Here is a 25359-nt window from a genome sequence, read left to right as displayed (position 1 = left end):
CTTGTATTGATTTGTATATTCGCTCTGCAGAGCATTGAAAAAACAAAATTTCTTTAGGTGTAAGAACTGAGATTGACAGGGATCTCTGAAATTTAAACTGCTTATTGTCAGATAAGTAAACTAGTCTTGTTTTATTTTTAGGTAGCTTTTATTATTTTTGTAGTTGTAATCTTTTAGTATCTCTCAATTTACCCAATTATGATTCTCTCCTTGTGTAGCTATGCAAATTTCAGAATAAGCAACACTAGATTTGTTAAATGCTATTCTAGACTAAAAAACCCAACAGTTCAGAACTCCTTAATTTTACTTTTTAAAGATAAGGCATTTGATGATTTGTCAGTGTTCTCACAGATGCTTTTAAAATCTTAAATGTGTGAAATAGTATTTAAAAAAGTAAGAATCTTGGTAAGATGGATGTTGTCGAGCAATTAATTGGACAGAAAACAAAGATCTACAGTGTGGTTAAGCTGGTGTTGCCATGCTCTGCTTCTAAGTGAGTATAATGCATTAGCACTGGTCTTCATAGCTTGTTAATGGTTCAGCCAGCGAGTTTTGATTAAAAAAAAAAAAAAGTTAAGCTCTGCTTTGTGGGAGAATGTGCATCTGTTGAGGCAGAACACTTGGTGCCTTGAGCTGCTGCCAGGCCTCCCGATGGTGCTCCCAGGCTGGGATGTGGTGAGACTGGAGCGCTGGATCGGGACCATGTGCCCTGGACTCAGGGCCTGGCTGGAATAACCTTCTTTAATCAAAAGAGTTCAAGCTCAGGTACTTACTTTTGGTCCAGATGACTCGTGCATTAAAAAGAAATCCAGCCTTGCCATCATCTGAAATAAAAATCTGACCAATAGTAATGCTCCCAGGGCCACCATTTTTGGCTGTATCAGGGCGAATTTATTTGTTAGGCTGGGTAGTTGATATTTCAGTGAGTATATGAATTTCATGGTCATCTAAAGTATTTCTTTTCCTCAGCAGTGGCTTGAACAGCATGTCAGACATGAATTGAGGAAAGCGGGTGATTAAATTACTTGTTCTAGATTTACCTTCTTGAGTTTTGATGCAAATTTGCAATACCTGTAGCACTTTGGTGTGCTGCTCTAGTTCTGTGATGTGCTTTTGGAAGAATGAGGAGGGACTGTGGCAGTTTGCAAAATAAACATGAATTGTATAATGTTGTTTCAGCACTGGGCTGTAAAGTTAGAGTATCATCAATAATGCACTTCCACTTGATTTCCAGAAACATGCAGTGAGGAGTCCCTTGTGTTGATAGCACCTACTCTGTAACCTCTTAGCTGTTGTCTTTATTCCTTGTGACTTCTCCAGCCATGCTGAGTGGAGGAAGGGAGCAGGAGAAGGACAGCGCTGGGGCTGACTGGTATTGGAAGTGTATTTGATAGGCTGAAAGAGCAACAGGCACCGTGAGTAGCAGAAAGTCTTTGACTGAAATCTCCACATTTTGGCAGTTGCCCTCTCTACAGTGCTTGGATAAGATGCACCTATAATGGCATTTCTGACATGACTGCTATGCTGCTGAATAGGAGCATGGAGCCTCTTGTTATGCTTTCTGTGCTAAGGCTGCAAACAGTCTTTACTTCTGTGTTTCCTCTCCATCAGGCTGTTGTGTGAAATGTAGCTTGTTCTGGTTCAGCTCTGCACTGAAATATCCTGGCTTCTCAAGTGTTCCTCAGAAATAGGTGCTTTTTTAACTGGATAGTGTTTTTCTGTTTAAATCAGAATACTTTTTGGAACAGGGCGATACCATGATCTCTTGGGTATTTATACTCTCCTTTCTTCATGAGCTTTCTTTTATCTTTGTGCAAGATAAAATGCAGTGAGGGTAACTGCCAAAATACATGAATTACAATTGACTAAAAAGCTAAAACCAGAGATAGGTTAAAGCAGGAGCAGCAGGTAATAAATAAAAAGGTAGTGTAGTTTTTTTTCTTTCTGCTTGGCACTGATTATTATGTCTTGGTTCCAAGCAGTTTTCAGCTTTGAGTTGTTCATACAGCATCTGCATTTGGTATTCCTATGGAAGAAAGTGGTGCTGCTTCTCTCTAAATGCTGATATTAACAAAAGTTCCCAGTACTCATTTTGTAATTGGAGCTTAAGAACATCTCTGCTAGTGTTTTGCAGAGATGCTGTGCTTAAAGATTATTTGAGTTGTTCTTAACATAAACATCTTGAATTCTTATTGAAGGAAAAGTGTTTCTGTGTCTTATTTAATGGTGAAGTCGTCTTGAAAGGACAGTGAACTGCATGGTGTAGTTTGACTGAGCTTTCTTTGGTTTTTTAAATTTAAGGTTTCATGGAGAAATACCGCTTTCTATACAAGATGAAATAGTATTTCTGTGTAGCTGACTGCCTGTAATAAAAACTGGCACTTACATACTGTGGTAGAATGCAGTTCACATTCACTTATGCGCTTTAGAAATCCAACTGGTTTGATCTGTCTTTAGAAATTACTTAGTCTGATGGGTGCAGGTACAGGAGAGTTCAGCTTAGAAACGTGCAATTGAAGGGATCTTCTGGGCATCTCAGTTCACACTGCAACCCTTCCTTGGAGTGCAAGGCCTGGATTGCTTTGAGGTAAAATGAAACTGGAGGATGCTCCCCAGGCGCTGAATGGTGAGTGTCCAGGGGGGGCCCATGGTGTGGCGTTTGTGTCCCAAGAGACAGCTGCCCTGTCTGCGTGCACTGCCCAGGGGTGTAGAGGTGCATGACACCTTCCCTGCTGTGTAGGGAAAAATAGTGTGGGTGAGGGGAGGAGAGATTCTGTGTTACCAAGGTACATAGTGTGTCCCAGAGAAAAATAAAGAATTATGCCTGGAGCTGGATGGAGAGAGAGAGGTGTGCAAAGTGACAGATTTCTGCTAAAAATCTAGTGTCAGAGTGTATCAGCTGTGTGGGATCAAAGGAACCATCTACTCTAGGGTCTTCTTTTTTTAAGATGTGTTTTTTTCTAAAGATGTTTTATAGCAGTGTATGTGTCTCTGGTCTTTTGGAGACATTTTATGTATATTAAACTCTGGTGATGTTTTATTTGACTGGAATTTAAGGGCTTTTTTAAAAAACTAAATATTCAGAAAGTTCCCACTGGATTTAAAGAAGCACTTTTGATAGATAGTTTTCAGTTTGAGTGTTCTACAAGAGCAGCAGAAACAAATTTACAGGCAGAAACAATTAACTTACTATTCACAATACTTAGCCTTAACACTCCAACCTGGTGCTCACTACCTCTGATGTAAGGGGGACCAAGTGATGCTTCTGTAGACTCTTCACTGTACTTGACTGCTCTGTGGTATTGTCGAGGGAGTAGTTTAAACCTGTGAATTGGTTACCTGCTAAAATAGTCCTCAGGTGAGAACTGAGAAGGAGGGTGTTTGTTAGGCAGGTCTCACAGCAGACAGCAGTGTGCACCTCCTGGAGCAACCAGTGAGCCCTGGCTGCACGCTGCGTTCAGCATCCCCAGTGATAAGCTGACCTCAGACCTGTGTGCCAGTATCATTCTGTGCTGGAGCTGTGCTGATCTCAGATACAAGAGGTGGGTGCTGTGCTGCTCTGCTGTGCCAAGAAAAAAAAAAGAATTGATCTTGGGAGTTTCTTTGCTACAGGTTGTTTAATGTTGTGCAGTGACAAGACTGATGTGTTGCACAGAACAAACTAGAGAGTAGAAATGCTGAAACGAGAGAAAAATTTTGCAGCCAAAGATACAGAAAACCTGAGAGCTTGGTTGCCCCTAAAATGGCATTCATAAGTAGTTGGAGGGGAGTCAATGTCTGTAAGTGTCTCTTAGAGCTGTTTTTCTGCCCCATTTGCACAGACATTGTGAGGATGAAATTAGTAGGTGATTAGTAGGTCATATGATTTTGAATTATTTTAGGACATAAAAAAATTTTAAATAAAAATGTATTTTGGTGTTCACAGTGTAGTCAGTGCCTTTCTTCTCATGTATGTTATTTTTAGTTAGCAAATCTTTGATCAACAAATCAAACACATGGGGGTAGCGTGAGCATTGGCTGCTCTGTACTGACAAGCGGCCTTACCCTGTCCTTCATGGACAGGGGGATGCATGATGCCAGCACCTCTCCCTCTCCCTGTTTGCTGAGTTTTATTGTGGCAGAACTGAGGTGACCAAGGCAGTCTTGGCTTGCTAAAACTCCTATTGCAGTGTTACCAACACTCAGGCAGAGGAGCTCAAGGCTACATAGGAAGTTATTCCCTGCTGCAGAAACCCACTGAACAGTGCTGGGGCTGGATTCAGGAGATTACAAGGAGGTGAAAACACTTCGGCATTTGGGAAGCAACCCCTTGCATTGCAGGGCGTCCATAAGAGTAATTCATTTCTGTACAAAAGAAACACCTGCTTGACTTTGGCTCAGTTACGATCGTGTGTACTGTCACCAGTGAGCAGAAAGGTAATTTAAAAATGAATCATTCTGGTGATTTGGGAGGCAAAATGCTCTGCTAGTTTCACTGTCCTCCTATATTTGGAAATTTCATAGCAGGAGTTGTTTCAGATTTCAACAGCTGGATTTTTTTCTTACCTTTTTTTTCCAAGTGATTGCCACTGACAAGCTAGGATGCCACAGGCATGTTGCCATAAGGTAATCTGTTTTGCTAAGTTGGGTGCATTTAATAATAGCTTGAATTACCAAGAAACTTAAATACTTCAAACAAGTCGTAATACCTGAAATGCAGTTGTTCTTTCTAAAGAAACATTAGCAGAATTCTTAAAAATTGTATGTTTGATTGGCATGCAGGGTTGCAAATTGTCTTCCTGAAAGATGATTTTTAGTAATGTTGCAGTTTTTGAATTGGATCTGAAAGCAATCCAGTGAACAGTAAGCTATGTAGTTCAGTCTTACGGCATTGCTTATTAGAAGTTCTAAAGACAAAGACTTGCAGCCTCAAAAGCACCACATCCCTGGACTGCCTGAAGCTGGTAAAACTGGGAACTGCTTCGGACCTGGAATTCTTGTGTTCTAATGCTCAGCCTTTGGCTCTTCCCCTATTTTACCAGCTGACCAAACTGCCGAGAAATAGTTGGAAAGAATGAAAGAAAAAAATCAAAGCACACCAGCAATAAACCAATAAAAAAACTGCAGTAAGACCAGTAAACCTGACAGACAAGCCAGTGTAGCTGAGATTTCACGATCTGTGTGTAACATGCATTTGAAATTTGGTCCTGTTTTACTTGTATGTCGATATTGCTGCCTTTCATGTGATAAAGATGGGGTGGAGTGGTTTGGTTTTGTTTTTTAACTCCTGCTACAACATTTTATAAGATTTTCTTTCTAGTCTCTTGCAACTAAAATCTTGTTTCTCCTAGGTCTTGAAGATCCTTTTAAGCTACTAAATGACCAAGATTTTGCTGCTCAATTCTGTTCTTTTGATGTTCAGTTAGTCCTTATTCTCTTGATCTAAATAAGGTGTCCTTTTCTTCACTGGATTTTTCACCTTGGTGTTTGAGTTCTCATTAATCTGGGCCTTTCTCCTGCCAAAATAAGCTGTTTTGACCTTACCTGCTTCTTGAAGCAGCTGAAATACTTCTATATGGTGAAATACTGAGCAGGGCATGGATTTGTCTGAAAACTGAGTCACCAGAGAAAAACATTTCTTTTAAGTATGTTATTTCTTGTCAGCATGATTTGCTTCTAAAGGCTGAAGCCGGGAGCTGGAAGGTGGTGTGATGCTTCCAAATCTCTGGGTGGTTTGTAGGATGGTATCCCAAGCTTGCAGAAGGCCAAATGACAGTGCATTTTTGCCTGCTGATGGCATGAGCAGAGGGGTGAGATTTTCGATTTTAGTGCTTGTTTTTTCCTGTCTTTGAAGTCTTTTGGTATGTATTCAGAGTCTAAAATTATTTGTATAAATTATCAAAGGAAAGGCCAGTAACATACTGGCAAGGTAAAGGCTGCTCAGATTGCTATTAATAAATTCTAGGCATAAAAGTGACTAAGTCAGAATGTAATATTGAAGATTAGAAGAAACCACTCTCACTGTTCAAATTGGTTCATAAACAACCGAAATAACTAATATTCAGTTCTGACTTCTTAGTTACTGGCCTTTAAAGGATATGTAGTTTTGTGGAATATGCTTGGGTTCGGTCCCTTACAGTTGTGGGGTTTTGGTTGGGGATTTTTTGGTCATTAGTGTTTCTCCTGGCAAATAGAGCCAGTGGGGTTTTTTTGTATGCAGCATTAGTGGCAGTATTTTAAATTTAGGAAGGATTATTATTTAATCACTTTAACGTGAACTCCTTGTGCATCTGCTTGGTGTTGGGTACTTGACTCTGTCTTGCCGTAAGAATGTTCCTACTGGAAATACGGAAAGGAGAATGTTCTTTGGGGCTGGAGTTTCTGTCCCTGAAATACATGTTTCATTATATACATTGACTTGTATCTTTCTAGAGGAACATTTTACAGAAATAGACTTTCTTTTCATTGATTTAAGTATTCTTGATTCATGAATCTTTTTTTTAGGATAGGTAGAGAATGTAGTATATTAACTAATCAGATTTTTATTTAGAGCTGGATATGGAAATCTCGCATTTGCTGCTCTTGTTCTCATTATGAGAAGTTCTTCCATCTTACTCTGTTTATTTCACGGGTACATTTCTCCTTGGCTTTATCTTTAAAGATCCTTTCAGAACTGTAAGATGAAAAATAGTTTTCTTGGACAGCCATTGGTGATCAGCTGCTCCTTGTACCTTCAGCTTCCCTATTTCTGCCTAGGGAAATGGTACATTTTTTATTTTGCAGGCGGTTGACCACACTGCAGCAAGATCAAACAGTGAGCTGGAAGCTGAGCAAACATTTTCACAATGGGAAAATAGCAGAATCTCCAAATATCACTGAAGATTCTTACTGTTTATTTTATAAAGAATATTCTTAAATTCATTGGAGTTCAAATCAAGAAATGTAGACTGGGAATAGTGTTTCCTTTGTAAATGATTTGTTCCCTCATGAGCTTTTGTAACAACTAAAGCAAATGGTCTTCGCTAGAAAACACTTTCTGAACTCCAGCCTGTCTGTTCCCAAGAGCACTGATGGGCTCATTAATGGGTGTTTTTTGACCAAACAAAAACACAGACAAAAGGGAGCAGTCTCACCTGTGTTTATTGGTCCATAGCATTCAAACAAAACAGTTTTGGTAACCATTCACTTAAAATTGTTTAAGAGAAGCTTTTTTAGGGTAAGACAAATCATGTTCTTGGTTTTGATGCTATTTCACTCTGAAAAAATACCATTGACTAAGTCACTTTTACTCCAAAACAGTGATCCTGTGCTTGCACCTCATTTTTGCCTTGAGCTAAGCACAGGTCGGGGGGGTTGCTGTGGCTCTGCTGATGAGGTGCTGTATTTTGTGGTTGTGTGTGAGTATTGATGGTGTTTTATTGAGAATTAACCTGGTTTTTTTTGAGCTTCCTGGGCAGTTAATTCATAAAGCAGTCTTTATGAAAGTCTTGGTGAAGGCCTGTTCTTTCTTTGCCCCAATTGCAGAGTTTTCTTTCTTGGGTCCCTTGCATTAATCTCAAGCTTGAAGAACTGGTTAAGGGAGCTAAACTTGACCAAAATGCTTTTGTTGTATCATCTTATGATAATTCTCCGTTCTGAAAAGAAACCCACCCAGCTTAAGGTTGTCAGCTCAACAGAAGTATTGATCATCACACATCCTTTCTACTCGATTCTTACGTTCTTTTACAGTTTTTACAGATAGAACATGTCTATCCTACAGAGCCCTCAGTGTGTACTGAAGGTTGGCAATGGGACAGAGCTGTTTAAAAAAGCTCAGGACAATCCTGTCCTCTCGTGTTCTTGCACAGCTTGGCACAGCCAGCAGGTGGTTGCTGCTGAGCCCAGTGCACAGGGAGAAGAACTGCTTCACCTGGAGGATGTGTTGCTCAGAGGTTGTCCCAGCAAAAGTCGTGCTGTCTGAAATGATCCTCTCTATGTCTGTGTAGCTGGGATTCCTGGTGGAGCACGGGAATGTCTCTGGTGCCAGATAATAGTGAGCCTTGGTGAATAACTGCTTGCTGGCTGCCGAGTAGCTTGGAGAGTACGGTGTAAGAGTTATGGGAATATCCAGGACTTCCAAGTTTTGGTTGTTTTAGCTGAGGCCTCTTTAAATCCTGTACCAATTCCCTGTGAGTTGGTCTTTTCTAAAATAGCTTCCCAACTGTGCGGCAAACTGCTTTTAAGGGAAGGGTATGAGAATCACACTTGTTGGGCCTGCTTACCAGAGGTCCCAAGTTCTTGGTTGGACTGATCCGTGCACATCACTTGCTGTTCCTTTGACCCCTAGGCTTTGTCAGCCATAACATTTTTGAAGACCTCCAAAATTTTAAGCTGTTACACTGAAGACACTATTTGCAGCCGCTCCTTTCTTTCCTTCCAGACTTAATTTATGGAAGAAAGGACAAAAAGGGAATGGGTATATGCCAGAAGAGGCAGTGACATTGTGCTGTTTTTATCTTGGTTTTACCTTTGCTGTTACTTTGGCAGCTGCATTTCTGATTTCCAAACTTGGCTGTTTCTCCTAAAAAATACTCATGTGCTCAATCCAAATACTTCTATTAACATCTTTATCTCTACAACAATTTTCATGGTAAAGCAAAGGTTTTCCAACGCTTGGCAGTGTGTGTTTCTTGAGTCTCCCATTATAGGTGTAACCATGTTTCACATCAAGTTGTGCATACCTGGATTAGGTGTGTGCAGCATGTAAATGGTGCGGTGCATCTGTTAATCAGGAATATAATTAATTTTTGTTGGGAAGAGAGATAAATGCCAACCTGCAGTTGATTGCAGTTTGCTGCTGGAATAACTAATAGGCTTTTTTTGTTTTATGTAACAGGCTGGATGGAAGGAAAACCATGCAACATTCATGAATGAACTGAAAAACCTTCAGGCTTCAGGACTGACAACCCTTGGTCAGGCACTCAGGTCATCGTTTGACTTGTTAAATCTCAATAGATTAGTGTCTGGAATAGACAATTATGGACAGGTAACAAATCTATTTATAGTCTTCTGTCTTTTATATTTCTGTGTTTTTTTTAAATTGTAGATGGTGAAGGATTTTGATGGTTTAAGTTTGTTTTTGCCTGACTTTTAATGTTGGATAGCTCTGTGTAAGAGCTTGAACTGGGAACTTTTTTTTTTCTTACTACAGTTACTGAAAAGGCCCTGGAAAATGCTGGTATTTTTTTTCTTACTGAAGTACAAAGAAGCAGAGTATAAATGCCCCAACTGTAGACACACAGGAGTAGCCCATCTTGTGCGGTTCCGCACCTATTTAAAAAATTACAGGATTATTTTGAAAGATTGCTTATCTCACTGTTTATTTTATAATGACAAAAGTGCAAGCCTCTAAACCTGTGTGGTAAGGTTGCTCTTAGCATTCTTGTGCTTTTGTCCATAGGGAAGGAATCCGTTCTTTTTGGAGCCATCTATTTTGATTACCATCACAGATGGAAACAAACTGACAAATACAGCTGGAGTCCAAGAGGAGGTAAACTTGAATTAAGTTATTTTAGATTATAATTGTGCAAGTTGGTGCTATACTGAGATGAATATTAATAGTTTTTTTCCTGGTACTCCTTCATTGTTGACCTGTTTTATAGAGAATAGAAACCAGCTATCCTGTCATTGCCCAGCCCCTAAATTCATAGTGTGTAAGGGTTTTGAGATGAGAACTTCAGATAAATTAGTGGGTTGGAGAGAAACAGGGTCTTTTACAGATAAATGAATGAATTTGGATATGATGTTTTTAGCTCTTTGTCAAATACTGGAAAATGTTTTAAAATCTTTTTTTACCAGCTTCATCTTCCGTTGAATTCTCCTTTGCCTGGAAGTGAACTAACCAAAGAACCATTCCGTTGGGATCAAAGGCTGTTTGCTCTGGTACTTCGTTTGCCAGGAGCTGCATCTGCTGAACCAGAGCAGCTTGGGAGTGTGCCTACTGATGAATCTGCTATCACACAGATGTGTGAGGTTACAGGAGGTAAATGGATGCTTTTTTGCTTTGCTTTCCATTTGGCATTTTCCTTGAAATATTTTTTTCCTTTAATTCACCTTCACTTCTTCCTGTTTTCTCTGTTTGAATTACTCTGTATCCATGTGATTCCATGTAGTGCTTTCTTGGATTCCAGTAGCACAGGACAACTTTAAAATAAAGCAATATTCCTGTTTCAGATCTAAATGTGAGAGCATTTTCTAAATGCGTTAGGAGTTTTTGGAATACTTATTTGGTTATTCTGGAGGCTGGCTTTTCTTGTCTGGGGGGAGGGTGGTTAAATTTTTTTTTTAGTATAAGTGTTGAATTGAGCAGGACTGATATTAGTGAGATGTTAATTCTTCTGCAGGGCTGATAAACTAAATTTAATCTTTAAAAAAATAATTCTGGAGCCTCTTGCTTGATATGTTGATTACAGTTCTTTTATTTAATTGGAGCTTGGAGAAATTGTTGTGTAGGAGGAGAAGGTTTGGGTAGACACGAGCAGATAGATTACATAGTCTTGGTGAAATCAGGCCTTCCTAAGGGCCTCTATAAACTTTGCCTTGGTCGAGCCTGATGAAGCCTTAATGGCCTCTCTTCAGTAACAATCTTAGCAGGTTGTGGGGCTTTGGTTATTTTTGTTGGCTGTATTGCATTTGCAAAGTCCTGTGCCTTTTACATGAACTTGTACAGAGTTTGGTGCTGTTCTTTTGGATGAAATTGCAAACCTTGGCAGTGTAACTTAGGTAATAAAACATCTTCCTTAAGTAAGCCTTACTCAAAATTTACTCTTCTGTTTCCCCACGTAATTTCTGTTTTGCACAGGTCGTTCATACTGCGTTCGGACACAAAGAATGTTGAATCAATGTTTAGAATCTTTAGTTCAAAAAGTCCAAAGTGGAGTTGTTATTAACTTTGAGAAGTCAGGACCAGACCCAGCTCCTATTGGAGAAGGTAGAGTGGTTGTTGGTTTTTTTTTTTTCCTGCTCCTAATGTTTAAGACAAAATGTTCTGTTTTACGTAGATATCCTTAAGTGTGTTCCATGTCCTTCCTGCCAGCTTTTCCCTGTAGTGTACAGGATGCATCTTTTACAAGTGTTAGTTTGATCCTTGCTAAGTTAAATGATGCCATATGTCTGCACATGCTTGTATGGATCATCTACTGCTGGCTGGCTCTCTGTCACTCCTTTTACCTCTTTTTGGGTGGCTGAGGAAAGTGAATGTTTGCAGGAAGCATTTAAGTTTGAATTACAGTGTTGTCAAGACTGTACTTAAAATAATTAAATCTAGCAGTAGTGTTTTTAAACACTTAAACTCCTCTAAAGCAATCTCAATGCTTAATTTTCTGTACATTTTCATTCTGCTAGTTGATCACAGAACAGTGAGTTTCAGGTAAATGTTCTCAGGTGTGATGAAAAGCTGCAAAGAACAAGGAGTTACTTTGCTCTTGTTACTTTGAGTCGAGTGCAGAGGAGGAAGGTGCACTACAAATGTGAAGCAGTTCTTCAGATTTGCTGAAGTTCATGGCTTGAAGCAAGAGGAAAGGGCTGACCAATTCTAGTTTAGGAAGTTAGGATCCTGGAATATCAGCAAACATAATGGCTTTTAGGATCATTTGAACATTCTAGCAAGGCCAGCTTTATTCCTGCTTTCATTCTGGAATCAGCTTTTTCTATGTTTGTTTTCTCCTCTTGCATTTTTGAAGAAGGCTTTGCTATAATACTGTGCTGGGACAGCACAGCAGCAAATTCCCACGTCTCTGGTGGCCCAAATGCTCTCTCCTATGTGGCAGAACAACTGATGAAATTTGGTGTTGTTTTTTTTGTTTTCCTCTTCATTTTTTTCACATTTGAATGGTGATGGACTGTGGCTATGAATGTATAAAATTGTCAAGACTTTCCATGTCTACAGGAATTTAGAAGGTCCTAAACTAGAGAGAAGTACTGTAGGATTTACCCAAGCTGTAAAAATCACTGTTTTTATAATGCAGAAGAACCAAACTGATATGTCACTGAGCTGTGGTTTCCACAGTACTACTGGCCAATTCTGTAAAGCAAGGAAAACTAATAATGTAAAATCTTTTTAAAACAAGGAAGATAGGTTAAGTGGGTGGTCTCTGCTGTGCTGTTTGCTTTGAAGAGCAGACTTTGAAAAGTACTGGTTACATCTGTAGTGCTACAAAGTTCTTTGTCCTTGGCCTGCAGGGGTGTCTGTGCTGGTGCACTGCAGTGGGCTGGCAGAGCACTGGCCTTTGCAGCAGACTGTGGGGTTAAGTAACCTGTGGATTGTTGTAATTAAAAATGTGGCAAAAGCTGCCTCCCTGCCTCCTGCAAGATGGATCCAACTTCTCCAAGAAACTTTGCTCCTCTTTAAATTTCGACTAGTAGCGTTGCAGCCCATGTAAAAATGAAAATGCCAATTCTCAGCCTTTCCAGGTACAGCAGAACCAGCAGCAGTAGCTTGGTGCTGCCTGTGGGAGCTGCCAGTGTCAGACACTGAGCTTAAGCAAATACATTTTCCATAATAACGTGAGTATGCCTTGCTGCAATCAGCTGTGTAATGGCCATGCCACAGGAGCAGAAGGGAGATCAGGGCAAGTACTGTAATTGTTTCTCAGATGATTCCGTGAAACACCTGGACACTTAGGTTATTTCGGCCTCTGATGTAAAGATCTGTATGTCTTTGGAACAAGAGTAACAAAATGTCTTACTGGCTGCTAATACAGAAATCTTGCTAGCAGACAAATGCATGCATGTAGCTTTTCATTTTCTTTTTGTTTGTTATTTTGCTTTGTTTAAATTTTAGATGGACTTGTTGATTCATCCAGGCCCATCAATTCATTTGCTTCTCAGCCGTGGCATAGTTGTCATAAACTCATTTATGTACGGCCTAACCCTAAAACGGGTGTTCCTGTGGGGCATTGGCCAATCCCAGAATCTTTTTGGCCTGATCAGAACTCACCAACACTGGTAAGTAAAACAAGAACTGAAGAAAGGGTTCTACACTAGTAGTTGAACAGACTGAAAAGAGATAATGGATAGAGTAGTTTTTACTTCCTGTCTTTTAATAAGATGTGACTTTGCTTTAAAAGGTTAAAACTGCTTTTTAACAGAGTGGTATACTCTAATGTGGATACTGTAACCTGTACCTTTCTTGTATCCAGAAAGTTCACTTCCATGTATGTGGTTAGTTAATTTGCTGAATGGTTTTTAAAGGTTATAAAATTGAACTGTGAGTTACTTCACATGCCACAAATCATAGTGAGCCTATTAAATTTTAATCAAAGCTTTATAAAATTCATTTACATGGAAAAAAGCATATTTGTTATTGAAAGAAGATCAACCATGGTTTTTTTCCCTTAATATTATTTCATGTGTGGACTCTTCTAGCAGGAAGAATTAAAACTGAAACAGAAGAGAACTCGCTACAGAAAATGAGGAGAAAACTGTTAATTTCTCCTTTCCTTACTGGAATGATCATACTTGAGGCATGTAAGGCATGCCTTATTAGCCTTTCTAAATGTGTCTTTTGTTAGGTGTGTTATGTTCCTGCACTTGGCAAGTGCACAAGGTACACCTTGCTCCCACCTCCTGATTAAAGAGGAAAAAAAAAAAAGAGATTTGTAGAGAATTCTTTGAGAGATTCTTTGTGATTGAGTGCTGTCTTATATCTGGTTTTCTGTGAACTTCAAGCTGAGAAGAAGAGTTGACGTTTCCTTTAAACCTGTCTGTGTTGTTGCAGCTTGAGTGACATGAAGGCTTTTAAATATAAATAGTGTCATATTAACCATGTTTTTCTCTTAGTTGGAAGAATGTATCAGTGTGTGAGTATTTTTTTTTCAGCTTGAGAAATAGTTAATGTATATTCTGTCATGGGAGCTTGTGTCCTATTCTCTTCGAAGGTATATTGTGGAAACAGAGTGTTTTAAGACTCAGGATGATGAAATACCTGCAAATGGATGTTTTTAAGAGAATTTGTTTACCATAAATATGTGAAAACCGATACCCTTTTTTCTCCCTTTCAGCCTCCACGCACAGCTCACCCTGTGGTGAGGTTCTCCTGTGTGGATTGCGAGCCCATGGTCATAGACAAGCTTCCTTTTGACAAGTATGAGCTTGAGCCTTCACCCCTCACCCAGTACATCTTGGAACGAAAGTCCCCCCATACCTGCTGGCAGGTACTTGCCCTTTATTTGATTCTAGAAATGTAATGGGTAATCTGAGGTGCTTCAGTCTTGGCAAGCCTGGAGAATTGGGGTCTGGTTTAAACTCTGCAGCAGATGAGAAGAAACATGTCAAGGTTTCACTTACCTCCTTTCTAAGAGAATTATCAGAAGTTAGAACTGAGTCTTCCCTCCACAGGCTTTGTAATCTCATTTAATTCTCTTTCTAGGTCCATCTCATTTTGCTAAGAAATATGCCCCCCAGGTTCCATTTCTGGCTAAATTGAAATTCTCTGTGGGCTTCCATTTGCTTAAAGGGAAAACCCAGCACTGGTTTCCATCATGTTACCTAATGAACAGCTGCAAATTATTTTCACTTGGTGGTTGAAGCTGCAAATGGGAATCGAATGGAAGCTGCTGATCCTGTTGGCTAGATTGGCCTTGAAGAGTTCAAAGTTTTGTTGTTGAAATCCTTTGTCACATGCTCCTTTTGTAATTTTTTATAAGTTTCTGTGTCCTCTGTGAAATCAGGCTCCCTTCTTGGTGGTGTTCTTTTAAATATTAGCTTCATGTGTACACCAGGAGTATGCTTAGTATGATACTACAGCTGGAATGGTGAATTTGGAGGTGTCTCTATTTTTGTATCCCTAATAAATACTACAACCTAGTTGAAAATATGACATGCATATTCAGAAGAAGTATAAAAGTTACTTTAAAAAAACCCTTAATTTCAAAAATGTCCTTTAAACATTCACTGGCACATTATTTGCATGAGTTACTAAATTACTCTGCTGTTTTTCAAAAAACTGCTTTTCTTCTCCCAGCTACACATCAGACCCTTACAAATCAGAGAAATAGGCTCATTGTCATAGAAACCATGTAACAAACCCAGTTCCTTATGCCCTGAAAAAACAGAGGAAAACCACTTGCTATTTGCTGCAAGGTTTATTTTTTCCTAGGAAAACTATATTTGACTTAGATGTGGGTTATTTTGCTTGCCTCAGTCAAGAACATCTGCCATTTTTATTGTGTTGAAATATTGTTTACGTGTATTTCTTTTCAGGGTTAAGACCTTCATATATATATGCACTTAAAAAGTAGTGTCAATTTTAAGAATGTTGGCACTGGGCATAATCAAGATGTTTCTTGGATGGTTGGTTGTTTTGTTTCATTTCTATGCTTAAAAACATTTACATTTCTTTTAATCAGTGTTATAAATATTAGTTGTGCTATTTTTGAGTCAGAAGACTGATTTCAAATAGCTGGTTTATTTTAACGTTCCTTCAACAGATGTCCCATAACCTATTTTAAGTAATTTCAAAAACACTTTGGGGCATCACTGCGCAGTAGTTTCACTAAAGCAGTAAAGATTACTCTGTGAAGAGCATTTCCATACTTACTGGGTGTACACTAAATGTGGCATGTCCTAGTTTTGTGACTGGGGAATGTAAGTCCATACTCACCCTGGTACGCTCAGATTTGTCTGTGCTTGATAATCTACTGTCTTAATGCAGTTGGATTCAGATTGATTTGAATTTTTAAATGCCTCATGCTTAATGTTCTTCATTCTAATACAGTGATCTCTCTTATTCTTTGTCAGGTATTTGTGAGTAGCAGTGGAAAATACAGCGAACTTGGCCACCCGTTTGGGTATTTAAAAGCAAGCACTACTTTAACCTGTGTAAACCTCTTTGTGATGCCTTACAACTACCCTGTTTTACTTCCATTGTTAGGTAGGTAACACGTCTGCATTGGACTGCCAGGTGCAGCTGCCCCACAGTAAAAGCAAAACAATAATGGTTGGTGTTCTGCCTTAGTTTGAAACATTATAAAATAATGGAGATCAGAGAGTAGAGAATGTTGCAAACTCTTTTAACGTACTTTGGGAGGAGAGGATTTTCATACCCCCTCTCCCTTTTTTTCTCTCCAGCAGAGGAGGAGAGCTACCTGCTTCCAGTGCATGTTTGATGCTGTTCACCTCCTAGACACGTAGCCTCTTCCTTAACCTGGAGTAAGCTTCAACCTCCATTCTTTTCCCTCATTTAGGGTGTGGTGTATCCAGGTTTTGCAGTTGCTCTTGTAGCAGCTTATTTTTTACTGGAAGATGAGATGCTGTGTTTGTCACGGGTGTTGGGAAGAGGGAATTCCCTGATGCAGTTTAGAGCATAAGAAGGAATTGGGCAGTGAAACATTCTGCATTTCTTTCCTGCCCAAAGGCCCAGGTTTTGGTGTTTTTTTTGTTTTTTTTTTTTTACTCCCACAATGAAATTATTTTCTAAGGAAAGATGATAAGAAAAGGTGCTGTGTGAATAACTGCCACAGTAATTGTGGTTGGTAGGGATCTGGCATAAAGGTAATGGCAGAGAGGAGTTTCCAGGGTGCCCACTAACCCTTTCAGTTGCAGATGCTGTAAGGCTTTTTTGTTCTAGATTTTGTGGGTGTGTTCAGTGGTACAGAAGACAAGTGACCAAGAGAACTGAGTCTTACTGTCTTACACAGGATTTTCCTATTCATTTCTAGGAAAAAAAGATCAGAACACAATTCAGGAATACTTTTTCATAATCCTGGGCCATAACCAAAACAGAAGAAACTTGTGCTTGCTGATAATGTGTCTTTTGTAGTAATCTATGTAGCCTGATAATTGTCCCAAAGTGTGCAAGGAGGATGGGTGTTTCAGTGACTTCGTGGTTCCTGAAATACTGCAGCAAATCCACTAGCTGAAAAGCCATCACTGATCCTAAATTAACTTCCCTGTTCATTTTGATGTTGATGTTTACAGTTCTGCTGTGTCTTCCCTGGCAGCTCTTGTCTTCCCCCTGCCTTTTTTTTTACAGGGGTGTAAAGCTCTTCCTTCTCTTTGAGGAAAGGCACTTTTCAGTGTGTATAGTGCTATTCTGCAGTTTACTCACCTGGTAATCCATTTCTTATATTTCTGAAAGAAAATGCAGAGTTTCCACATTGCCTGGGTTGTAAAGCGGATATTTTCTTGAGGGCATGAATCTCATGCATTCCATATTGTTCACACAAACACACACACAGTGTTACCTTCAGATCTCCTTCCAGGACTTTGTTTATCCTTGGTCTCTTAAAGCATGTTAGAATTAATTTCTGTGGACTATACCTTCAACACAAAAGTAGATCTGAGCTCTTTTCTATTTAGCAGTATAGAAAATAAGAGAGATGATAAGCAGCATACCTGGTAAATTATTTGTAGATGTTTTTAGCAATACTGACTCTGCATTTGGCTCTGTAGGTAGGTAGGAAGACTCCTCCTGTGTCTCCCTTCATACACGCTAGTAGTGGATAGTGGTGGTTCAGCAGAGGGCTGATTTGAGTGTGTAAACCAAATTTTTCATTACTCTCACCCAGATGTAAAAGGATGTGAGAACTCCCAAGACTAGAAGTCTGCTCCATTCAGCTACTACCTCCCATACTGGTGCATCAGTGTGGTTCCAGTGGATCCTGCCCGCCTGTTTGAATATTGTGTTGAAGGACTGGTTGGGACAGTGCCATGGATAATCTGCCTCTGTTCCTTCTGGTGACTTTCAAAGACAAAACCACTCTACAACTGTGTATTTGTACTGTATTATCAAATGTGTTCAACCTTATAAACAGATAGTGAGATGCCTAAGGATTTTTTTGCTTACATTTTTGTTTCCTCCTGCATTCCTGAGCAGGCAAACTTTTAATTCTCTTTTTGAAAAACTGTGTAAGACAGCCCTGAGGCAGTTTGCAGATGATACTCAAGCAAACTGAAACAAATTGTAATGGTCCATGGCTGAAGGAGGTAAATTGTACCACATCCTATGGCTTTGGTGCTTTTATGTCTTGGTTTCTGCAAGAGTGGGTTTGGGAATTCTTTAGCTTCCCCCGGCTTCTAACTTTCACAGTCGGCATTCAGAAGCTTTGTAAGGGAAAGGAGCCGATTAATAGGACTTGATAAAACAGTGAAGCCACACAGTCCGTGTGTTAATGGACTCATGCACTGTGTTTGGTTGTCTGACAAAAACAGTCTCTAGTCCATTTCCAGCAGTGATGGATAATATGGGGTGAGCAGCTCCAGTTTGCGTTCAGAAAGCTACAGAGAAGTCCTGACTAGCTTGGTGGTGGTTTGCTCTCAGAACTGAGGAGGTGGGGTGCAGTTCTTTCTGTTCAGTGGGAGGCTGCTGAAGGCAGAGCTTTTCGCAGGCAGATGCTGACGTGCTTCAATGCTGAATGGTTGGCCCACAGATAATAGAAATTTCCTCTTGAAGGATTGTTGCAAAGCTGTTGTACTTCAGGTGCTGTTCTGTTTAAAAACATTTGTACAGCCAACTTCATGAAGCAGAAGTTGAAGGAGAGGTTTTAGGGAGAGCTAAGTAAAGATGAGGTATACTTAAAGTTGCTGCCTTGCCTAAGATGTTTCCTTGGCTCCTTTTAGCTGCATGGGTGGTAGGGCAAGCACTGCTGGACAGTAGGGGAGTGACTGTTCATTGGGAGTGTCAGCAGAAGCAGCAGTGAAACAGCCATGCAGGAAATGCCTCGAGAAGGTGGTTAAATACACTTGTTCTGTGGGTCTAAATAGGCAACAGGATGAGCCTTTAGGAAATGTCTGCTTGTGAAGGACTGCGGCGTGTTTCTTTTGATGCTTTTACAGGCTCTATGAGAGAACATGCAAGAAATGATTTCACATTTTGGAAAATAAGGGTTGGGTTCTCACCAGTGTGAAGGCAGCATGCTGTAGTTCTGGGAGGAACAGCCAAATACAGTTTGATACATTTTGTATCAATGGGGAAATGGTGACACAATACGTTTCTTAGGTAACGGTGAATGCTGTTTTCCATTGCAGTGCCTTTTTCTGGCTAGATAGCAGGGAAGGATGCTGTTCTCTGTGAACATAAAATCATGAATATACTACCTAGAATAGGGGAGTGTCTCTATTGGTGTATAATTGGGGGAATTACAGGAATCAAGAGTGAATGGTGGTGTACTTCCTCAGGTGGAATTTAATGGGAGTGGTGATTTAAAAAGAAGAAGTTTTTTCTTTGGGTTACAGTTGGTGATGAACTGTTGTAATTTAGGCTCCAGCTGAACTTCTTAAATTACCTACTGACTCTCTTCTCTCTCATGCTTTTTTTTTAGCTGTTCACTGTACTTAAAAGGTGCATTCAGCCCCCTTCTATAGTACTGAGTGTTAAGAGTGTGTATTGGTTTCCTGTTTGTCACAATTTGGTTGTTCCATACATTAATCTGAAGTGGATAAACATTTTGCAATACCGTTTTCTTAACTGGTCTGTGTGGTTTTACCTGATTCCTTGAATTGTTGCAGCTTGTAGCCCGTTCTTAATGTTTTTAATACCATGTTCCTAATTATACAGTGCTTTTAACTCCCTCCGAGTTCAGAAGTAAAAAGAATTCTGCATTAAGTGGACTATACAGAAATGAGTATCTGAAAATAATTAGGTAGAAGTAAAACTAAATTAGGTAAGGATTTTTTTCAATACTTTTTGATTTTTATCTGCAAAAGTTCAGAGTTTAATCTGTGAAAGACATAGTTAACTGGATTACTGTTAGTTAGCTAATTTGTATAAATCATCATGTGCAGCCCAGACCACAGGAGAGAAAGTGCCTTTCAAGTGCCTGTGTTGCAATCTGCAGACAGTGTGTGTGTCAAACTCTCAAGGGTAGAGGCAGGTAAGATGCTGATGGTGAAGTTCTTTTTGAAACTTGTGGCTGTGTTTATCACCCTTGAGAGAGGGTGGCAGTTCCTGCAATGAGTTTGTGCTGTGGGGAGACTCTGATTTTAACAAGCTGAAGCTCTGCATAGGTTTAAGATTTTTTTTTTTCTAGGATAGCAGAGATCAGGGAGGTGCTTTTGCATTTGATGTGTGGGAGTAGAACTGTGCTGTGGATTGGGACCCCAGCTGGCTGAGCTGAGGAGTGGCTGTGCCTTGTCACAGTTCCGTGCTCTTACTGTTACAACCTCACAGTGCAGTAAGTGAGAGATTAATCAAGTGCTGATGAGGGGTTTAAGGTTCAAGCTGTACTCAACCAGCTCATAGACTGTAAAATATTAGGCCATACGATAATACTGAACATCTTGCTTTTTAACGTTTGGGGTTTTTTTATTAATGTTGAATTTTGAGAGAGGTGTGGTTTAACTTGCATTTTGCTGCAAAAAGGTAATAGGTCTGTGAGATAAGAATGGATGTTATTTTATATTTGCCATATGTCAGGATATCATCCCAGGTTCTTTTGGATAATAGTGCTAAGCTTGAAGTATACTGAGATTTTAAATGGAATTTTGATTTGTCCTCTCCAACTCCAGCCCATTTTCTTCAGGCCAGGAAAGAGAAGAAGTAGCATCTGTAGTACGTTTTTTGTATGTAATCCAGAATTCATTTAGATTGGAAAATACCTGTAATTGAGTGTGTTTTGTCTATGAGAACTTGGGAAGTAGTATCATAACATCTGTTCAATATTTGCAGAGTACTATGCAAGTCAAATTTTCTTTTCCAAACATACCTTTCTGAAAACAAAATGTGAAGAAAACAATTTCCCTGCTGCATTTGTCTTTTGCACACCCCCTTCTGTGCATACCTGTCTCCTGCAGCTCTCCCCAGCTAATTTTTTGACACCCCTTTCTCTAGACCTGCATATCCTTCCATTAGCCTCACTTGCCAGCATGCTACAATCCTACTAAGAAGAACCTTTATTTCAGGGGGTAATTCATAATTGCAAATTGTAAATTGCAGGATGCTGTGTTTGGTGTAGAGACCACAGTCACAGTTCATAGTGTGCACAGCAAATAGGCCCACACTTCACCTCAGCCATTCCTAAATGGCCAGATGCACACCTGGAGTGAGCAAAGTGCTTCTAAAACAGTACCCAAAGAAAAGAAATGTCAGGTTGCCCCTCTCTTAAAGGACAGCGATTTTTGTAGCTGATTTCAGTCTCTTGTCTATACCTGTGGGAGACTTTGGTGCCGTGGCATGAGGCAGGTGTTGTGGCTGGAGGTAACCTCTTGTCTGCTGGGTGCAGCTGCTGCTGTTGGCAGCAAGTCTAGCAAAGCTGACCAGAGGGATTTCCTGATTGGTCTTTTTTTATTCTTTCCCTTTGATGCTAAAGAATATTTTTCCTGGAGACCAGAATTCATCATACAGGTTGAACAGAAGAAAACTGGTTTGAAAATGGAAATTGCACAAATTCGTGTTGCTTGATTCAATCAGATACAGGGACTCCCTGATGTACAAGAGAGAGGCAAGGGAGGTGAAACTCTTTACAGGTGGATCTGTTGCACCTTCCATGCTGCTGGTAGTTGTGTGCAGTGTTTTAAGTCTGGTGTACCTTGTAAGTTTGCCTGTAATGGGGACTTGCTCTGGATTGCAGCTAGGACTGGGAATTCCCAATCCTTCACACCTCAGGTTAAGAGCAGTTTTTGGGGGGAAGCCCCATCGGGATAAGGGTGTGGGGAGAAAAAGGGGGAAAGCTGGCACTTGGACAAAGCTAAAGGTCTGGGACTGTATAAATGACACCTTCTTTTGTTGTTTTCCTTGTTGCAGATGACTTGTTTAAGGTTCACAAACTTAAGCCAAATCTGAAGTGGCGACAGGCTTTTGACAACTACTTAAAAACAATGCCTCCTTACTACTTACTGGTATGTTCCTCTTCTCATCTCATCCTCTGGGGTATAATGGCTGGTGTGACCAGAGTCCTTTGCATCATACCTCTTCCTAGTAATTTTTTTTTTTTACATAATTATGATGGCATTTTAGGTAGTTAGCATTCTGCCTTTCAGAGGTATGTAGATAAGAGCAAGCATTTTTTAAGAATTAAAAAATTTTGTAGAAATACTGAGGAGTAGGAGTAGGAATGTTAAGATATTGTGTTTAATAACTGTGTTTTCTGATCATTAAATATTAAATTAATTTCGATCAAAAGTACTTCAGAACATTCAGAGAAGCCACATTTGGCATTATTTTTGTAACTGGATAAGGAAATGCAGATTAGGTTGTTTGTTAGTATGAATGAAATGCTAGAACTTGGGAAGGTGATATTGACTGGGCCAAATAAAGGGTGGAGGGAGGCACTGTGTCACCTTTTACATGTAGCTTGGACAATGCACCTCAATATGGACTTGCATCATCCCGGCTATTCTGGACCTGAGCCCTTGAGTGGAAATTGCCAGTGGCACCACGCTGTGTGCTGTCTTGGTGATGTGGCATAATGTCCATTGTGAGCTAGTTAGACACCAAACTCATGTCACATGTTCTCTGAATAGACTTGAATTTTAGTGGCCAAAAGTGGAAAAGCTAGAGCACTAATCTATGTGCCTTAGCTTCCTATAATTGAGCTTATAAATTTCTTTTTTAAATACTTATTCTCTTACTATTGTGTATTTTGTTTTCCTTATAGCCATTAAAGAAAGCCCTAAGGATGATGGGAGCTCCAAATCTGATATCAGATAATTTAGATTGTGGACTTAGTTACAGTGTTATCTCTTACCTTAAAAAACTCAGCCAACAGGTAGTATTGATGAAACCTTTGCAATTAGAAGTGCGTTGATTATTTAGTTTGTGGTAATCTCATTATAAAGCAGTTATTCCCTGTGGGAGTTCATATGGGTGTGCAGCATATATTATAATTGAAGACTGGTGAACATTTCCACTGCAAATATGGATGAATCCAGTATGGTTCTGTAGCCAGTGATTGTGCCTTCTGTAAGTGGTGGAGAGGAATGCAAATGAAATCTCTTCAGCTATACTTTAAATCTCTGCTAGACTTTAAACTCCAAAAATAATCACTAATTGGATTTATGGCTGCTCTTGCCATTGTTCTTAACAGCTGAAGTCAGAGGCTTGCTCTCAGCCTCATGTTTATTTACATGTGTCCCTTGGCAATGTGCATTTTCAAAAAAAAAAAAAAAAAAAAGTGTATTCTTGTCCATGGGGAGTAAAATCACAGTTCAAGCTTTATATCTGAGCTTCCTGTTTCCTTCAGGTCAAAGTCTTTCTATCTGTTAAGTGTGACCTGGTGGGAAATAGTCCTACGTATCTTTTTGTCTTTGCCAAGACTGCCATTCCAGGTGTAAGGGCCTGGAAGTTCTTCTTCCTTAGCATGAGGGATTCTTAAAACAGCTGTTCAATATCTAGAAGGCAGTGGGGAAGCAGTGCAGCCTTTAAAATTACAAAGAAAAAATCTCTGCCTTAAAGAATGCACAAAATACGTCCCAGAGCCTCTGAGTGACTGAGCACCTACTAGACATAAAACTTCCTGTGGTATTTTGGTAATCTAATGATATGCAAATTTGTATGCTTTATCTGCACTGTGGAGTTGGAATGACTCGAGATGGCTGCTGTGGCTCTCACAGACGTTGTCAGCACATGGAACAGTTTGAATGTGTGGAATGCATTATAAGTTCCTGTATAGGCACAGGCAATTCCAGAATTCTGCTGTGTTCTGCTGTCCTTAAATTCAGTTTCCCACAGATAATGAAGCAAGCTCTGCAGAGGAGGAGATCTGGGGGAAGTGGCTTGGAGTCAGAGTGGGTTTTGGGGTTTTGGTTGGTTGGGTGGTTTTTTTGTTTTCCTTTGGAGGAATTGCTAGTAACTGAATACAGTTAGAGCTTGATACAGTAAAATTCTCTTTAGATGTAATTAGAAATCTGTGCTAATTGGAGAAGTGATGTGTTTTTAGAAATGTGTTCATAAAACAGATTTCTTTTGCAATTTTTCTCCCTTATATTGTTCCAAACATACAGGGCAAACCTTAGTTCATAGGTTGCTTCAAAACAAACTGAAATTATATTATTATATCTGAATAATACTGTTGTTTTAGATGCAACTTTACTGTAACCTAAGGCATCCTACCTTCCATTTTGTTTTTTCGTTCCCTTTAAAAATGGTTCTTCAGGGACAGAAGAGAGTCACAGAGTTGCAGCAAAATCAGGGATATTCACAGACCTCCTACTGGCATATAAATTTAGATACACTGACTAAATATTTTTCCATATGCTAGCACATTAGGATTTCTTTATGCTTCAGATCTAATCTATGTAATCCAGTATATCCCTGGGTAGGTAGTAGGGAACTAAATCTGTAGTTTTATTCTGCTAATGTACTGTGTGTTTTGTACTGGGAATGTGCAATGCCTGCTGATTCTTTAACTCACGGTGTGATTCCATTTTAGACAAAAATAGAATCGGAACGGATAATAGGTTCAGTGGGTAAGAAAGTTCCACAAGAAATTGGAATAAAAGTGAAAAATCACTCCAGTGGCCTCTCCTTGGTACACAGTAGGGATTTTAAACAACTGCTGCAAGGGATCACTGGGGAATCTCCTCTGAGACTGTCAGAAATGAATGTTAAAGAATTTGCTGGATTCCACATAGGACTTTTAAACAAGGTAAGCAGCACTGTGATCTTGCATGACTAAGCAGTTAATCTCATCTGTTTTAAATGGGTAACTTTTATGGACTTGGTGTAGAAGGAAGTACCTTCACTGAACTGTGATGAGTACAGCATAGACATGAGGAGGGAGAAGAATAAATGCAATTATTTTGCACTTGATTTTGGGACACTGTTCGAAAACCCCATGGTAGTAAAGGAAAATTACTGTATTTTAAGTGCTGGTCTCTGCAAAAGACAGCTATTGTTGTTCATCCACAAATTAGTGTGCTTACTCTTAATGGATCTGAAAGCACTAATGCCGAATAAGCTTGTGTTGAAGACAGCCACTGAGCTACTTGTAGCCAGTTATGAAGCTCTAAAGTTACTTAAGAATATTTTTTAAAAGTTAATGGTATTACAGTTCATAGTGGAATTTCTCCACGTATGAGAACCAATGGATTAACTCAGAGTTACTTATTTTGTCACAAAACTAGGATTTGAAGCCACAAGCATTCAGAAATGCATATGATATTCCTCGTCGCAGTCTTCTTGACCAGCTAACTAGAATGAGAACCAATCTTCTGAAAACACACAGGCTTATCTTGGGGCAGGATGAAGGTACGGAGTCACAGTTCTTCATCAATAGTTTGAAGAGATTACAGCTGTTTTTGTTATTTCCTTAAGGTAGTGGTTTTTGTCTCTGATGTGGGAGCAGAAGTGGCTGTTGCATCTCTTGCTGAGTCAGACAGTGTCCTTTTCTTGACACTGAAGGGGAAGGAGGAAATATTTGCCTTCTGTCATGCAAGATGTCATGCTTGCTTTGAAATTTAAGTTTC

At 39.6% G+C, this 25359-nt stretch overlaps 1 protein-coding gene across 6 annotated transcripts in view; it reads left to right on the top strand.

Annotated features, from left to right (window-relative positions):
• The window catches only part of LOC134563613 (integrator complex subunit 6-like), a 40837-nt gene that overhangs the window by 10606 nt on the left and 4872 nt on the right, over positions 1-25359 (top strand). For 4 of the 6 annotated variants that reach the window (XR_010083397.1, XR_010083396.1, XM_063421700.1 and 1 more), the window contains 11 exons: positions 8855-9004; positions 9419-9508; positions 9817-10000; positions 10820-10948; positions 12800-12963; positions 14019-14171; positions 15757-15889; positions 21698-21792; positions 22551-22661; positions 24324-24539; positions 25018-25141. Coding sequence is in view for 4 of the 6 variants with exons in the window: in XM_063421700.1 (XP_063277770.1) it covers positions 8855-9004; positions 9419-9508; positions 9817-10000; positions 10820-10948; positions 12800-12963; positions 14019-14171; positions 15757-15889; positions 21698-21792; positions 22551-22661; positions 24324-24539; positions 25018-25141 (1549 nt within the window). In the remaining 2 variants the exon portion in view is untranslated. The remainder of the gene's footprint in view (positions 1-8854; positions 9005-9418; positions 9509-9816; positions 10001-10819; positions 10949-12799; positions 12964-14018; positions 14172-15756; positions 15890-21697; positions 21793-22550; positions 22662-24323; positions 24540-25017; positions 25142-25359) is intronic. The other 2 variants (XM_063421702.1, XM_063421701.1) reach the window with 1 other exon arrangement.

This window comes from Prinia subflava, chromosome Z (assembly GCF_021018805.1).
Source record: "Prinia subflava isolate CZ2003 ecotype Zambia chromosome Z, Cam_Psub_1.2, whole genome shotgun sequence".
Lineage (NCBI taxonomy): Eukaryota > Metazoa > Chordata > Aves > Passeriformes > Cisticolidae > Prinia > Prinia subflava.
The sequence above is the reverse complement of the archived record's forward strand: the minus strand, read 5'-3'. Positions and strand labels throughout refer to the sequence as shown.